The sequence below is a fragment of the Coccomyxa subellipsoidea genome, assembly GCF_000258705.1.
Source record: "Coccomyxa subellipsoidea C-169, whole genome shotgun sequence".
Taxonomy (NCBI): domain Eukaryota; kingdom Viridiplantae; phylum Chlorophyta; class Trebouxiophyceae; family Coccomyxaceae; genus Coccomyxa; species Coccomyxa subellipsoidea.
In genome coordinates this window covers 604,700-620,125 of record NW_005178024.1, presented here as the reverse complement: position 1 = coordinate 620,125, position 15,426 = coordinate 604,700, and the positions used below count along the sequence as shown (strand labels likewise).

At 54.3% G+C, this 15,426-nt stretch overlaps 2 protein-coding genes across 2 annotated transcripts; one reads left to right on the top strand and one right to left on the bottom strand.

Moving 5' to 3' along the window:
* Nucleotides 1-374: 374 nt before the first annotated feature.
* COCSUDRAFT_48919 (protein serine/threonine phosphatase 2C) lies at nucleotides 375-7,252 on the top strand (the record flags this gene model as incomplete). The annotated part of the gene is made up of 13 exons (XM_005643840.1): nucleotides 375-452; nucleotides 583-706; nucleotides 1,066-1,124; nucleotides 1,266-1,386; nucleotides 1,631-1,764; nucleotides 2,089-2,281; nucleotides 2,608-2,686; nucleotides 2,746-2,984; nucleotides 4,256-4,443; nucleotides 5,058-5,210; nucleotides 5,575-5,711; nucleotides 5,969-6,129; nucleotides 6,517-7,252. The coding sequence occupies 13 exons, from the start codon at nucleotides 375-377 to the stop codon at nucleotides 6,750-6,752; spliced, it is 1,902 nt and encodes a 633-aa protein (XP_005643897.1). The 3' UTR covers nucleotides 6,753-7,252.
* Nucleotides 7,253-7,332: 80 nt separating this feature from the next.
* Nucleotides 7,333-14,775, bottom strand: COCSUDRAFT_58645 (hypothetical protein; the record flags this gene model as incomplete). Its single annotated transcript, XM_005643839.1, has 16 exons — nucleotides 7,333-7,401; nucleotides 7,639-7,778; nucleotides 7,921-8,016; nucleotides 8,204-8,330; nucleotides 8,852-8,991; nucleotides 9,299-9,434; nucleotides 9,707-9,850; nucleotides 10,083-10,207; nucleotides 10,429-10,702; nucleotides 11,335-11,604; nucleotides 11,979-12,127; nucleotides 12,650-12,818; nucleotides 13,132-13,374; nucleotides 13,647-14,314; nucleotides 14,428-14,471; nucleotides 14,663-14,775. 16 exons carry the CDS (start codon nucleotides 14,773-14,775, stop codon nucleotides 7,333-7,335), a joined length of 2,907 nt encoding a protein of 968 aa, XP_005643896.1.
* Nucleotides 14,776-15,426: the final 651 nt, after the last annotated feature.

Genomic DNA, 15,426 nt, shown 5'->3' with positions numbered 1-15,426 from the left:
GGCAGATCTAGGAGTCTTACTCATCCGTATCACGTATCACGGGGTCGGTAAACCGCCAGCTCGCACGTTCGCAAACGTCATCTCTCGGCTGCCGTGCAGCTGGAAGCTGCTCCTGGGACTTTGATTGATGATGATGGAAAGACCATCCTCAGGGTTCCATCCATCACACCCCCAATTGTCTGCCTAGCCCGCTGAGGCCTTGCCAAGCCCCGCAGTTTCTTTGTTCGCTTTTTCTGTATTTGGATCAAAATTCTGCAGCTGACTCTGTACTGAGAATCACCCACTGGGAAGACCCACCTTCCAAACAATAAGAAATAAAGAAATCTTTATGGTCCACTGAATTTGTTTCCTAGTATTCTACCTTTGGAACCAGTATGGGATCCGTTCAGCTATCCGTCGAGAGCGCTCTTGCGCAGATGGCGGTTGCAGTCCAGCGGGGAGAATTTGTGGAGGTTTGTGAATCGTTAACACTTCAAAAAATTCGAACATCACAGGTTTTAAAATATATTTCAACCCAAGTGTTTCATGTCTTGAATTCGTGGGAAAATGATTGCACATCTCGGGTGGGCATCCTCACTGCAGGCTGCCAACATTGGAAACGAAGCAAGCATCCCCCTGGGGGTGGCAAAGGCTGATTTGCACCTCGCAAAGACGCTGCACCGCGGGCAGCAGGGTAGCGTGCTGCAGGGCACTTTTCAGACCGAGGGTGTGGCCGTGAAGAAGGCCCGCATCAGCACAGCCCAGGCATGGTCCACATCTTGTGTGCCCCTTTGCGCTTATTATCAAGCAGCGATTCAACGCATGGAGATCATGATCATGGTCAGCAGGGGCTGGCCTTTGATTCTATGCCAAAGAGCGTGCTCCTCTTTTCGCAGGACCTGGACAATTTTAGAAAGGAGATATACCTGATGAGCCGCATCGACCACCCAAATGTTGTCCGCCTTGTGGGCGCCCGCGTGCTCCCTCCAGGCATGTGTCGCTCTTGCAACTTGCCTGTACACGCCAATATTGATCAACAATACCTTCAATTCCTGTAGAGTTTTCTGATTACATGGTGTGCTGCAGAGTACATGCTGGTCATGCCCCTGGAAGGAGACAACCTCGCCACGAAGCTGCATGAGCAGGTCTGCAAGGCCCTTCTCTCCCAACAGCTACCTGAAAAGACATGTCTGTACATGAGGACATCGTTGCTGGCTTCCTTATGTCATGTGTCTCCCATTGCATGGATGCAGTTGTGTGGTCACATGGGCATGGTGTTATCGAAGGGGTGGCGTCCCAGCTGGCAGGAGGTGGTGCGGCTCTCTTTGGACCTGGCCAGCGCTGTGGCCGCTGTGCATGCGGCCGGCATCCTACACCGAGACATCAAGGCCTCCAACGTCATGCTCGGTGCGGCAGTCAGAATGAGTCTCTCTGACAAGCTTGGGGGCTTTCGTTTGGACAATCTTCTCCTTGGAAAAGTGTTTGGGAAACTCTCTCCACCTGTAGCACTCACAGGAGCCCACACCATCTCCATAACCCTCAGCATGTCTGCTAACGGGCACGGATGTTATCGCTGATTTGGAAATCAAGCAAAGTATGCGATTTTCCCAGAAGCCAGCAGGAACTGAGCGCGAGGCTGACTCATTGGCAGGGGCTGATGGGAGCGCCATACTGGGGGACTTCGGCATTGCTGAGCTGGCGGATGTGCTGGCGGAGGAGCAGGCCGACAGGTCCAATCTCATACGCCGGGGCAAACCTTCCGGCGGCTTCCACAAACGCCACCTGGTCAGTATTTGGCCACCTTCTCCCCCTGCGTCGCATTCAGTCTTGTCAGCTGCGACCATCTGATGCCCTTGACCAGCCTCTAGAAGCAAACTCCTACTTTATTTAATAAATGAATGTTGACATGGCAATGAGATTGATGAGACGGCTGTAGAGACGACATCATTCAATGCGGCACATGCAAGGGAAGTGGCCGTTCTCCTCGGATACCCCAATTCTCCTCAAATCCAAAAAGCAAGCAACACAGTGGGATGCAACCAGTCTGCAGCAGCCTGTCATAGTATGCAAATATTGTTGTTCCTTGTCTTCTAATATATCCCTGCTCAGGTGGGCACACTGGAGTACATGGCGCCAGAGGTACTGCTGAAGGAGCCCACCACGGCTGCATCGGATGTTTACGCGTGGGCGGTGACGGTGAATGAGCTGGCTACTGGGGTGTTCCCTTTCTCTGACTGCAACAAGGACAACCCCCAATGCCAGACCATCCTCAACTTTGGCTACGGCAGGCGCGCCACTTACGGTCATCATGCTTCAACATGTGTGCACCATCTGCTTGTGTATCACGTGCCTTGTCATAATGCCAGCAAAGAACGGGCACGAATAGTAAGACTCCTGTGCAAGGCATGTTGCCAGGTGCTGGAAACTATGTTCCAGACGCAGGCCGAACCCCTTCAATCGGGTCTGCCGCATCGACTATGTGGGTAGATGTTGGTCATTTGGCCAGACACCCCAACCACCCCGACCGACTTGGGAACGTCCTAGCTGATGGACCAGCCCTGCCTATAGCCTGGCATGGCAAAGACTGTTGAAGAGTTTCTTGGGCTGCGACAAATCTGTGCATAGCAGGAACGGTGGGAGTCAAGTATTACATATCGGCCCTGATGGCCGGCTTTCAGGTCCATAAAGGACCACCGGTCACCGGAATGTACTAGTCTGGTCTATATGGTCGTCAAATCTGTGATACCAAGAGTCCGTGGTGTGCAGGCAAGAGCTGGCGGCGGCGGTGGCGGCAGAAGGCCTGCGGCCAATTCTGGCACCAGACACTCCAAGGGAGCTGGCAGCGCTGCTGGAAGCTGCCTGGCAGCTTCAGCCGGCTGCACGTCCGGCCGCCGTGCAGTTGGAGGCCCAGCTGGGCGCTCTGCTGAGCCGCATGGAAGCTGCGCCGGCAGCTGCAATAAAAGATGATGCCAATGCCGCAAACGGCCATGGCCCTCACATTGACAGTGTGTGCTTCTTCTCTGACACCAAGATCTGCTAATAATGCCATGTGAGGGTACTTCAGATGTCTGGAACAATTTTCCGATTCAAAAATGGGAAGAAATTGTATCTTGCAAGCCAAGACTGGCCGGAGGAGGCAAAAAAGAATCTCAGGGCAGAGCAGGTGCAGCAAGATCTTCTTGACTTTGGTGCGCAATCACAAGGGAACACAGTGCTCTCCATATACCATGGGGTCTGGTGATCGCATCTCAGTCCAGAAGATCTTGTTGTGTCTTGAAATAATCTTGCCCCCAGCTGACCATTCTGTATCTGTACAGGCTTGGCATTGTTAGAACACAGCGCACTTGGTCTTGGCGGCACCTGACTGTGCCTTTTGGTCATGTACAGTCGGAGCCACACATCTTCTCCCCTTTACCATGAACAGCTCAAAGGCCTTCGCTAAGCTTGGATGCGAAAGGTTTTGGCGTGGAGGCCCACCCGCTGCCCTGTTGATGCAGGTCTGATGCGCAGCATATATGCACAGGTCTGATGACACTGTGCTGACTCTGCAGGCCCCACGAAAGAGGCGGCGTCAAATGGAGCCGCGCACGCCTCAGTGCTCAGCAATGGCGCAGCCGCGAGCTCCCCGGAAAGTGCCAGTGAAGACTGGGGCCAGCCTGCGTGGTCAGCAGCTAGCAGCAGTAGCTTCCAGCCAAAGGCACGCACTTTTACTAAAACCCCTTTGCTGTGTCTTTGTAGCTCATGTGTTTCCATTGCTTGTCTCTAGAATATGTAAGTCTCATGTCTGTCATAAAATTGCCAGGTGGTTGGAACATTCTTTTAATTTAAACCCTTGAAGATTGACTTAACTGCGCAGGTGGAGGCAGGGGCCTTTGAGACTGCCGGGCTCCGGGGCGAGGATAGAATGGAGGATTACCACTTTATCGCATCACCCCTGCCCGCTGCAGGACCCAACACCCATCTCATAGGTGCCCTTCTTTGTCACCCACCAGCCCCTTTGTGTCATAACTTCCCAGATGGGGGCCTAAGACATCTGAGACACCCAAAATGGCACCAACTCTTCCAGAGGTTTGGCATGCCGCTTGGATTGGTTCACTGCAAGATCTAAATTAGCTGGCAGACGGTCTGCCGCAGCATATTATGCTACATGTACTAGCAAGCATCCTTCCATCCTTCATCCCTGCCCAGGGCGCTTGAGATATTGGCACTTTGAAGCACACCCGAGCACCCAAGGCAGGAATGCGTCAGAAGGATGCTTGCCATTACATGTTCACAGGCCCGCCCTTCCATATCGGTAATGCCACATGTGTAGGAATATTTGACGGCCACCGAGGGCGGCAGACGGCGGAGTTTGCGGCGCAGCACTTTCCGGGTTTCCTGCAGCGGGAGTGGCACAGGGACAGCGCAGAAGCAGCTCTGCAGGCGGCTTTCTTGGCCCTTGATGACGCGTTCAGGCGGCAACAGGTGCCTTTTCCTCTCTGCATGCTCCTATTGCCCCGGCTGGCGGGGGGCGATATAAATACTGAGCACCGTGCCCACGGTTGATGGGTCTTGCTTGGATCCGGCGAGTCCAACAAGGGGTAGGATTATGGCAGCCTTCAACTGCAGCTTGTCTGCAGGACGCACCTTGCCTCTTGGCAGGAAAAGCGTTTAATGATCTAATATAATTTAATGCTCCTATTCTCACACAACGCCCTTGACCGCCCTTCTTACTAGCGCTGGACTGTCCTGCTGGCCAGACCTGTCCCATCTTGCTCTTTGCGGTCATTCTGCCTGTTCATGAAAAAACTCACACACAGCCACATCACAGCCGTCTCATAATTTATACATGTGGCGCACTTACAGAGGCTTGTAGAAATCTGTTCCTCAGCTAGCAAAACCGGACTGCATGTTTGCGACGTGATCAGTAGTGCTTTTGGGCCGGGGGGTGTTTGCACAGTTGCTGCACTTTTTTAAAACAGCGAGGCAGCCCTCCGTCCCCTAACCCGCGCTCGCTTTGTCTACATGTCCGCATACTCTCTTGGCTCAAGGCTCTCGGGGTCAGAACATGACAATCACAAACATCTCTCTTTGCGCAGGATGCGGAGTGGGCGGAGCGGGTGGGCCGCATGGGTGTGGCGGCTGCCGGGGAACGCCCCTGGCCGGGCTGCACCGCTATTGTGATATTAATCCATGCCGGGCACCTCTACGTCGCCAACGCCGGAGACTGCCGCGCCGTGCTGTGCCGACAGGTGCGCGCATGCCTGATCTTATATTGGCAGGATGATAAATACTTGCAGCACAAGGATGTGAAGTAGAGAACTTGCGGGGCACCCGAATTCACATGTGACCACATGCTTGTGAGATTGTCTTGATGCTCCCTGTCTTGTCCGGTGTCGGGAGTCTGCTTAAAGTACAGATCTACAAGTGTCTGCAGTGTCTTTTGATGCCGTGGGATTTTGCTAGACATTGCATGGGGAATGCCAGGCCATCATTGGGCACGCTGGCATATCTTGATCTGTGCAGTGCACATTGCATGCTGCGAACCTGTGTCTACCTGAATACTTTACGGGTTTTCTGGGAGCTCCATCACCCGATGTCATTACTGGATGCCAGGGGGGCGCTGTGGCGCTGAGCACGGATCAGACAGCGGAGCGGGAGGATGAGCGGCAGCGCATAATATCGGCGGGCGGCCACGTGCACTTCAGGGTTGACAGCTGGCGCGTCGGCAAGGCCGGCATCCAAGTCTCCAGGTGCGTTTAAAAATTGACTTAATTCTTTTATTCGAGTTTGAATTCTATTGTGGGATTTTCAAGGGCGGCTTTGCCGTTGCCAATTCTCCAAGTGAGATGGGACCCCATGCAAATATCGGTGGCAAGGGCAGCATATTATGGGTGACCAAGTTGCCCAATCCCTCGGCTCCAGATCTGGGTTCTTGCATGCGCAAAACCAGGCAGACTTGGGAGGATTGTGTTGAGTGTTCTCCTAAGTGTTAGTGTCGTTTGCGCAGGTCACTGGGGGATGCAGATCTTAAAGCAGAGGGGCTGACAGCGCTGCCAGAGGTGACAGGCAGGGCGCTGGACGAGCAAGATCTGTTTGTGGTGGCGGCCAGCGACGGTTTCTGGGACAAGGTCGACAACACCGAGGCCGTCAACATGGTGCACGACACAGGTGGGTCACTGGACACACCTCCCTTCATATTCTAGCATGAGCATGCGCAAGGTATTGTTTTTCGCAGACAAGTGCTTGTCACTTCGTTACAGGGTCACTTTGCGCAGATGGGAGAGGGGCATACAGTGGTCGTAATTCTCCTGTTGATGTGGTGTGGTGCTTTATGTTGATGGCACCTCCAGCCAGCACCATGTCAGTTTGTGTAGATGCACTCAAATCTTCAGTGGGTTGAGACTTGACACAGCCTTCATGGACACTGTATTTTTGCTGCAACGCAAGGGCAGCGACCAACTCCTACAAGCACAGAATCCCACAGCCTGGCGCGTTCTTCTATACATCATCCCCTTGCATGCATGCTGACTGCGGTTCGTGCATGTCTCCCCCCAGTGAAGGAGCCTTCGATGAGCGCCAAGCGGCTTGCGACAGAGGCGCTGACGCGCGGATCGGCTGACAACATCACCGTGATAGTGGCCTTCCTGCAGCCGGTCAGCACCCTGGAGCAGATCTACGCCAATGGCCGCCAGAAATATGCGCCACACCAGATGTTTGTCGGTCCCAACCGGGCCGTTAAGCCCTCCACCTACCAGCCCGCCAGCGCGGATGAGTTGCGGGACACCTATTGAGAGACTCGTGGAGACAACTAATTTGTCAGGATTCGAACTCAGGATCAAAATTTTAAGTTCGTGAAATGAGCTCTCGAGATTTACTTCTATGGTGAGGAAAGGTGACAGCGTGTTGCATGGAGCATGCAAAGACTTGGGAGGAGCGCAGATGCTGTGCGTTCATTCTGAGTACTGAGTCTGAAAGTTCAAGAGGTTCAGGCATGAGATATTATTTGGGCTGCAAGCAGAGTCTGCTTGGCCTGGCCCCAATTCTTTACAGTATACAATTAATCCAGATACTTTTGCCGGTCCAGACTCGCTCTTGAGCCGGTGTCACGCAATCTTGATGGAGAGCTTTAGAGCTGCAACAATGTATGATGCAACGCTAGGATTGCCCCAAGTTATTTCACAGTCTGTACAGTAGACTACAGTAGCACACCCAGTGTGTCCCAACAGAAAAAATGAACTGGATTTGTTATTCTACAAAATAAATCACGAATCAATGTGTCAACGTTGATGGCAAAAGAGCTTCGTCCAGATGAGCGTCCAGATGGCCGGCCTGACGTGCTTTGCGCCTTGCTGAGATGTCCAAGCTTACTAATCAGGCACGCCTGCGCCTCTGCCCGCGCCAGCTGTTGGGCTTTGTGCTTGGCTCCAGCACTTTCAGCACCTGCATGCGCACAGCCAGTCTCTTCCATGCATTCCAATCCTGAAATCCGAATAATTTCCTGATACTCCAAAACATGTACCCTAGTGAGACATACGGGCGGTACCTTCAACTGGGTACACCTTACAGACATTGCCAACGCCATTGACAGGATGGTAATAAAAAAAGCCAAGGAAAGTTGAAATGAGTGCTTCGAGGAATTAGAGGAGAGAAATGAGAAGATCCACCACTGGCACCCACCTCGACATCCATGCCACCGGCGGAGAGCGCTGCGGCCCACGCGCGCTGCTGCTCTGACAGCCGGTCGCGGGGGCCCTTCACCTCCGACGCCTTCGCGCGCCGCCGCTCTGGGTGCCACAGCAGCAGGTCCGGCATGCCACCTGCGTAATTCCGGCCATTATCAAACTTCATCATCATCGCAATTACGCAATTCCATTTCAGACCTGTTGGGAGCCACCTCATGCTGATTACTTTCATGCAAGATTTGACGGTGCAACATCTGTTGCTGCTCAGAGGGCACACCTGACCACCCGGCGTGGTCCTCTGCCAGCAGGCGGCAGATGGACGCCAGTGCATGGGCCCCGATGCAGTCCGCTATCACCACCAGCTCATCCAAGCCTGCAGCCACCTTCAGCCCATCAGTATAGGTATCACGCTGGCTTGACCAGTAAGGCGCTCAGAAGTGAGCAAATTTCCCTGCGCAGTCTTGGTATGTGCGGACTTTGCAGAAGTCTGATTCCAAAGTTCAGAGTCCAAAGTCCAAAGTCCAAAGAAAGGACAGAATAGAAAGGAAAAGCAGGCGCACCTTGGCGCTCCCAGTTGACGCCCACGCACATGATGCCGTGGTGGGCCTCCCATGACTCGCGCACAAGCGCACCCACGTCGCCGCTCCTTATCTCCGCCAACCGCCCCTCTATCAGCTCCCTTCGCGCCTGCCACCGCCCAGAGACACTTCAATTCAGTTTCCAACGAACACAAATATTTCAATATCTCTTCAAGATCTTTTTAGTTCAAATTCTTTTTTAAAATTTTCTTACTTTTGTGCCGGTGGCAAGGAGCGGTCTGCAGACAAGCTGCAGGACAAGGCTGCCACAAAGCCCACCCCTTGATGGACTCGCCAGATCCAAGCAAGACCCAATCAATTGTGGGGCACAGTGCTCAGTTTTAACACGAACATTGAAGACATGATGATGCCGACTGCCTCACACAAAGGGGCAGTGAGTAACACCCTTCCCCAGTATTGCGCAGGGGCAAAACACCCTTGAAAGCACAAAGTAAACAGGCAACATTCTGTGGCTTTGGTGTTCAACAATGTGGTAAATGTGGCCTCTACAGGGTGACAGCTGAAAGGCACTGTAATGTACGTGCTCCATGGCATGTGCAACATGACCAAAAAGGGGCTTCATGGATTATAAAGGACTACAAGTACATCTCAAAGCAGAAAGGGGTGTACCGTGTAGAAGGTGGGCGTGTGGAGATCGAGGGGGCTAGTCTGGAAGGGCGTGCGCAGGCTGTCCGCCACGTCAGCGAAGAGTGCTTCCCACATCAGCAACCCCCACAGCGTCGCCCACACTCCCCCCTCCGAGTGCACCCCTAGACAATATTCCGATATTTGCATTAAAGATACTGAAAGCCGTCTAAATGCTCAGCAAACAAAGGAGCCTATTTGCAATCACTGGGAGGTTCTTTATCTGAGCACATCCTGGTTTTAGCGCGTCCCACTGCATCTTTCAAGTGATGATCAGCATCTTCAGCAAGTGGTTGGGGCAGCTACGAAGGCACACATTCAAAAAAGAGTGCCTCTCTTGGATGCCGCGATCAGGACCTAGAAGCGAAGCCTTTGCAGCTCTGTGGCTGAAGCGCTGCTCATATCAGGAGGAAAGAGTTGTGGTGTGGGCACCTTGCCAGCCGCCGCCGTCTTCACTGGCATAGTACTGCAGCGCCAGCTCCTCCACCTTGACTGCCTCCCCATCCGCAGACCAGAACATGCTCTTTGTGCCGATCTTGCTTGCTATCGGCCGGCCCTCTATGCACACCTGCACCGCACCGCCAACCCATCACCCACCCTGTCTTCAATCCCCTCACTCAGCCACTGGACATGCTCACGCAAAATGGATGGACGATCCAGTAAGTCGCCTGCCCATGGTAATAAAGGCACTTGTAGCCCGCTCACAATGTCCAGGAAATTGAGGAATAACCACAAATTTCTGAATGCATGGCCCGTGTTCCAATACTGCAGGTCACTCAACGGTTTGGATTGCAGGTCAATTGACGGGGTGGCTTCAAAAGAGTGGGATGGATGAGTCACCTCGCGAGGGTCAGCCGGAACTTGGGCGGCCCAGGGCGGCTGCTTCCATCGGCGTGGCGGCTTGCCCAGGCGGAGGGCACGCCTCTGCAGCGCCAGCCGGTCCCCACCGCGCACATGCTCGTCCGCCAGCGCTGCCTCCGCCACCTGTCACGTCATCATCTTCACTTTTCTTTGAATCACAGTTCGAAAGAATTCCACGTACTGTACCTTCCCTCTCCTTGTAAGAGGTGCTTGCAATGCAACTGCAGAAGCTTTTGCAGGAGTCTGCCTCAAGGAGGGCCTCAGGACATGCCTCGCAGCATTGTTGACTAAGGTCAGGAGATGTCCTCTCACTTTACTCAGCTGCATATGTTGGACAAGGTCGTTTCTTCCCAACAGAAGTGGAAATGCAATGGCCATAGGTGCGCGCCTCCAGGGCCATCTCTGGGCAGCCCAGGTGCTCGGAGTTGATGGACAGCCGCACCCACCACTCACCCCTCCTGTTGGGACAGCACACCCCTCCTGCGCACACAGCACACCGGCAAGCCTCAAACCTTGCGCAACATACAAGCCTGTTTCCAACAGGCGTTTCCTGTCCACTGCGTTATCAAATCCATGTGTCAAAGCAGGAATCGCTGGGGGGGAGGACATTTGTCCAGCATGCTGAGCTGCATCCCCATAACATGTGAGCAGCCCTCTCGCGCTTTCCCTCAAAGCCAGAATGAGGAAAGCAGCTCCCTCACCTAGCAGCTTGCGAATGGTGTCACAGGCCTCCTCGTAGCGCTTCTGCTTCTCAAACAGCGACACTCCCGCCGTCGCCATGGCAACATAGACCCACGCGGCAGAGAAGCGCAGCAGGAATGGGCAGTGCGCCAGCGGCTGCGCGGCAACTGCCGAGCCAGAACAGGCGTGGGGTCCCCCCGGCTGAGCTGGCGAGAGGGGGGCCTTGTGCAGATTCGCCTCCACCGCGTCCCACGCCGGCCGCAGCGCCGCAACCGCCGCTGCATGGTCGCCGGCCTGCGTTACATTACTGTGGTATTAGTCAGTGAGCAGGACCTCTTTGTTTGCGCGCATGGTGATGCAAGACAATTGCATGCAGATGTGTGTTCAGTTTGCCGTTCCAAGAAGATGTTGTGGACTGTGATACATTGATGAAACAGACGATGAAGCCATTGCCTTCCAAGCGCCGTCAAGTTTATGAATACGTGAGTGACGCTGAGGTATACATACAGCACCTTTGTGCAAACATATGATGCTGTATGCCTCAGTGGGTCGATTTTTGTCTGCCTTGAATGAAACAGGACCCTTGAAGGTATCAGGCACAGGCTGCCATGCCTTGGAGTGTGCCACAGGGGATTGACGCCCAAGAGTCTCAAAGACTGTGGTTGGTACTGGATATTCGAGGGCTTCGTGTTGGGCTTCCTCTGAGACACATGGGCAGTCTCATACACCAATATCATTCTGGCACCTTTGCCTGTCCTACACATCCCAGGGCTTCCTGCCTCCCGGCATCAATACGCCCATATCGCTGTGTCTATCCCTATCCACATCGTCCAGCAAGCCACCCCATACCTGATCACCTGCAACAATTTCAAATCCACAGTATTATGAGGGCCTTACTGGGAATCTTACAGGTCCCAGTTGCGCACCTCGAAAGCAGCGTCCAGCGCCTCGGCGTGGCCTAGGGCCGCCTCATAGGCGAGGAGGGAACAGCGGGAGGCCCAGACGGGGCGCGTGCGGCGGACGGTGTAGCTCGGGTAGGGCATAATCCCCAGGTCCGCCACCAGGAAGCGCGACAGGTCCTGGCCCTCGTTCAGAAAGAACAGCCGCTGCAGCCGGCCTGCCCACTCCGCCGCGGCCGGCGCCAGCGCGCAGCAGCGGCCCGTCACCTGCTCAACCTCCTCCCACACCCGCTGCCCCTGTTGAAGGGGAGAATTGCCCTCAGCCCAGAATCTTGCTTGGGGAGAGTCGGTCACACTTGTAAGGGGCACTTGAGAGGAGAATATACTGTAGAATGCAGCAGGAAGCAATGCAGCTGCAATTTGTGCGGCCAGTGAAGCTGGCTTTCAGGCAGCAACAACTCTTTGCAGGTAGGGCACAATTGGTAAGGTAGGAAATTGCATGGCATGGACATGTGTGCCGGCAAGTTGACACAGGTGGAGGCCTCTCTTGTAACTTACACCTCACCGTCATTTCAGTGATGACCCCCAATCCATAATCACTATTCATATGCTAAGTATGAGTCACAGCAGAGAGTGATGGAAATACATGCCTTGGTCTGGCAGGAGTGGACGGGCTGTGCATGGAGGGCGTCAAGCAGCGCTTCCAGCAGCTTGCTGCGAGGGATGCCGTACGACGCGCGCCCCTTGGCAGACAGGCCCAGCGTGGACAGCAGCGCTAGTATCTCCGGCACTGTCAGCATCTCCACCACCGTGCTGCGCTCTGTGTTACATAGCCAACGTTGGTGCAGCTGTCAAAAGGAGAAACATCCAGAAAAGACTGTACCCTGGGCCTGTCCAGTTAAAACCCCCAGGGTGTGGAGGGGGCAGTTCTCTTGATGTGAGCCCACGGGCTTGTGTCGCCCGCCCTCTCCTTGTAGGTTGGGTTCCTCTCTACTCACAAGGGCTTTTGGCAATCCAGGAGACCTTAGACCTCGAATTTTGTGCTGAATAGCCATCCTCTGTCGATGCTGACAGGGGCCACTGAAGAAGACGATCGAGAATAAGAGGTGCACCTTTTACTGTTGCATGCAAGAGTGCTTTGTGAATTCCATTGAAACCCACAGATTAACACCCAAAGCCAGCATTACACATTGGATCTGATCGATACAGGTCCATCGGGTGTGCAATTGATCATTGTCATCAAAGTGGCACAACATCAAACAGGAAACTGGTTCCCCTGGGTGGCCACACCATTGTTACACCGCTCTAATCTGCTGCACAGAGGCAAGAACAGGGGCCTGACCTTCAGGAGAGACGGAGTCCGAGGTGCGCGCGAATCCGGCGGCCACAAGGGAAGCCACGGCTGCATCTATCTCAGGCACCTCTGTGTAGCTGAGGGCCGCCATCCTGAACCAGTCCCTCCTGCGCTGGAACAGACGCAGGAACAGACACTGCGCTGGAGCATCCAACTCCTGCAACGCCAGCTACACCCAGATTTCCAGACGCTGCACTGGACAGGAAAATGTGCAAATAGAACAGTCATGATCCTTGCATTGCATGCACACACAGACAGGGTTGCGTAAAGGTGCGTAACATCTGGCAAATGATGAGCATCCCTTAGGTGCCTCAAGAGTGAGGTGCATCAGGCATAAGCAGAGCAAAGAGGGCAACATGAGAAAACATTATTCTGGGATGGTCTACATCTCCAGCTTCAAGAGAGCATGACTTGAACTGGACCAACCAAGAGAGGGAGAGAGAGTAGCGCCAGAGAAAGAAAGTGTTGACAGCCCTCAAAGTCCTTGCCTTGAACAGGGCGGTGGTGGCTTGCTCTTCCTCGGACAGCAGGTGTCCATCCTGGCCCAGCACGAGGTCTGCAACCACCACAAAGTTGCTGCGCAGCATTTCTCCGGTGCCCGACCCGCTCCTCTGCTGCGCCAAGCTGGCGTGTGTCTCAGCCGCCACTCTCGCTGCATCAACTCCCTCTGCCGCTGCCTCTTTCTCAACTGCGCCCTCCGCACACAGCCGAATCTGCACACACACAATCCCAAGTTCACGTTGCATGATATGAGCTGTCCTACACAACCGAAACGATGTCCTGAAAACGCCTGAGCTGTGGCGGTCATTGCTAAAGAACAGACACCAGCCTTAGCACACAGGGCCAGAACATCTCATAAATGCCAAAGAGCGCTGTCTCCATGATTAAGGCTTCAGCACAGTGAGCAGGCTGGATGGCGTGCCTGAAGCTTGATGGGCAGGGAGGCTTTGGGAGTCTTGGGAGGCTCCAGCACAGTGAGCAGTACTGAGATGGCTCCCGAGGACAGGAGAGGCGCTAAAGCGGCAGAAATCGTGGCCGGCAGGTAGCCCAAGCAATGCTCCCCCTCTGGTGACTCGCTGTGACTGACTACGAGCAGCGCGTTGGGGTCCCTGGCATTGCTCGGCTCGGCCTTCAGCGCCGCTGTTTGGCCTGCAACCACCTTGATCACTGGATGAAACCGGCGGCCCACTGCAAAAGTGTTGAATGTGACTGTGTCGCGGTCCTCTGCTGAGCTCCTTTGTGGGCTGGCGGCTTGCTGGTACACTGGGCCTGCTGCACTGGGGCTGTCCCTGCAGGAGGCTGTAGAGCCTCTGTTGGGAATCCAGTCATCGCTGTCTTGGCTGGCAGATGAGGACCAACTGCTGTCCGTGCGGCCCTTCTTTCTGATGGGAGAGGTGATCTCTGTCGCTGCTGACTTGTCTGACGTCCTGGGACTCCTGCGAGTCGCCCTGTCTGCGGCTGCACCGCTGTCTGGGTTCTCTGTTGGTGCGCTGGTGTGGCGGGTGGGGAGTGGCTGCTCGGCGCTGGGTTTGGAGTTGGTGTTGGGTGTTGCGGATGTTTTGCATGCCTCGGTCAATGCAGGTGCAGAACGCGCAAAGCGCAGCGTCGTTTGGGATTTGCCTCGAGAGGTTGCTGCCTTCGCCAGGCAGTTATCTGCGATGATACTCACAGAAGGGCTCAGCTGACAATGCATGATTGATTGAGAGGCCTTCAATCTGCGCCGCAATACAATGGAAGGCCACAGAGAAAAAGTTTTGTGGGCACACCGAGGTGGCGGTTGATTTCTACATCGTTCAGTGGCAGCTGCTTGCTGCAAACGGGACACGTGCTGCCTGTCGCCTGTACCGACTGTTCTCCAAAACTGTGACTCCTGGCCTTTGTTCGCGGCGATCTCCTGAGCAGACTCTGGCTGCCTTGCAACCTTGGTGCTGCTGCAGGAGACTTCTGTTCTTCTTGGCTTGCAAAAGGGCTTTCCAGACCATAATCTGGAGCCTTGCCTACAGGGGAGGATTCCTGCCGCACTGCAAGGCCTCTTCTTCGCTTTCCAATGGCTGTGGGAGGAGAGCTGGTTTCTGCGCCTTCCTGCGCTGCAGCTGGCGATCCCTCAGCACCATTCTCCAGCTTTGTTGTTCGTGGCTTCGAACTGCGACGCCAGCTCTGAGGGCGACCAATGATCTCCTGCAAGCTGGCCTGTCCTCGCAGCATGTTGGATGATTCCCCAACCAAGCGACCTCCAACAGCGCGCACTCAAGGCTGATCATCAAAGTAACTGGCGATGAACGTATATTCCGAGCATTAAGAAGGACGCTTCCAGTCTGCAGCACTCCAATCCTGCACAAGATAGTTCAGGCCATGCCATGTGGGAGAATCTGTGCAGGGGCTGATGTGTGACAACAGGAAGGCGAGTTGCACTGTTCAGCTGGTCAACTTCCATCCACTATTTCTATGTATTATGTGACTTTCTCTGTGAACTGGGAAAGGCAGCCTTGCGGGCTCAGAAAGGCCGCTTGATGACGCAGGCCAGCAGGCGCAGCATGCACAGCGTTCCAGGCATGCATACAATGGTGCTTTAAATTGGCTTGTGTGGACCACCTTCTTGATTGCATTTGCTGCCTTTATCAAGTGTATTACTCGTCATGTCCTCCCTGTCCTCAATATTACACTTGACTTTGGGTGTGAAATGTTGTATAAGAATCCTAGGTCATGACCAACCTCAGGCTTGTACATCCATATGGCGCCACATGCATGTGGCACATGCATAATGT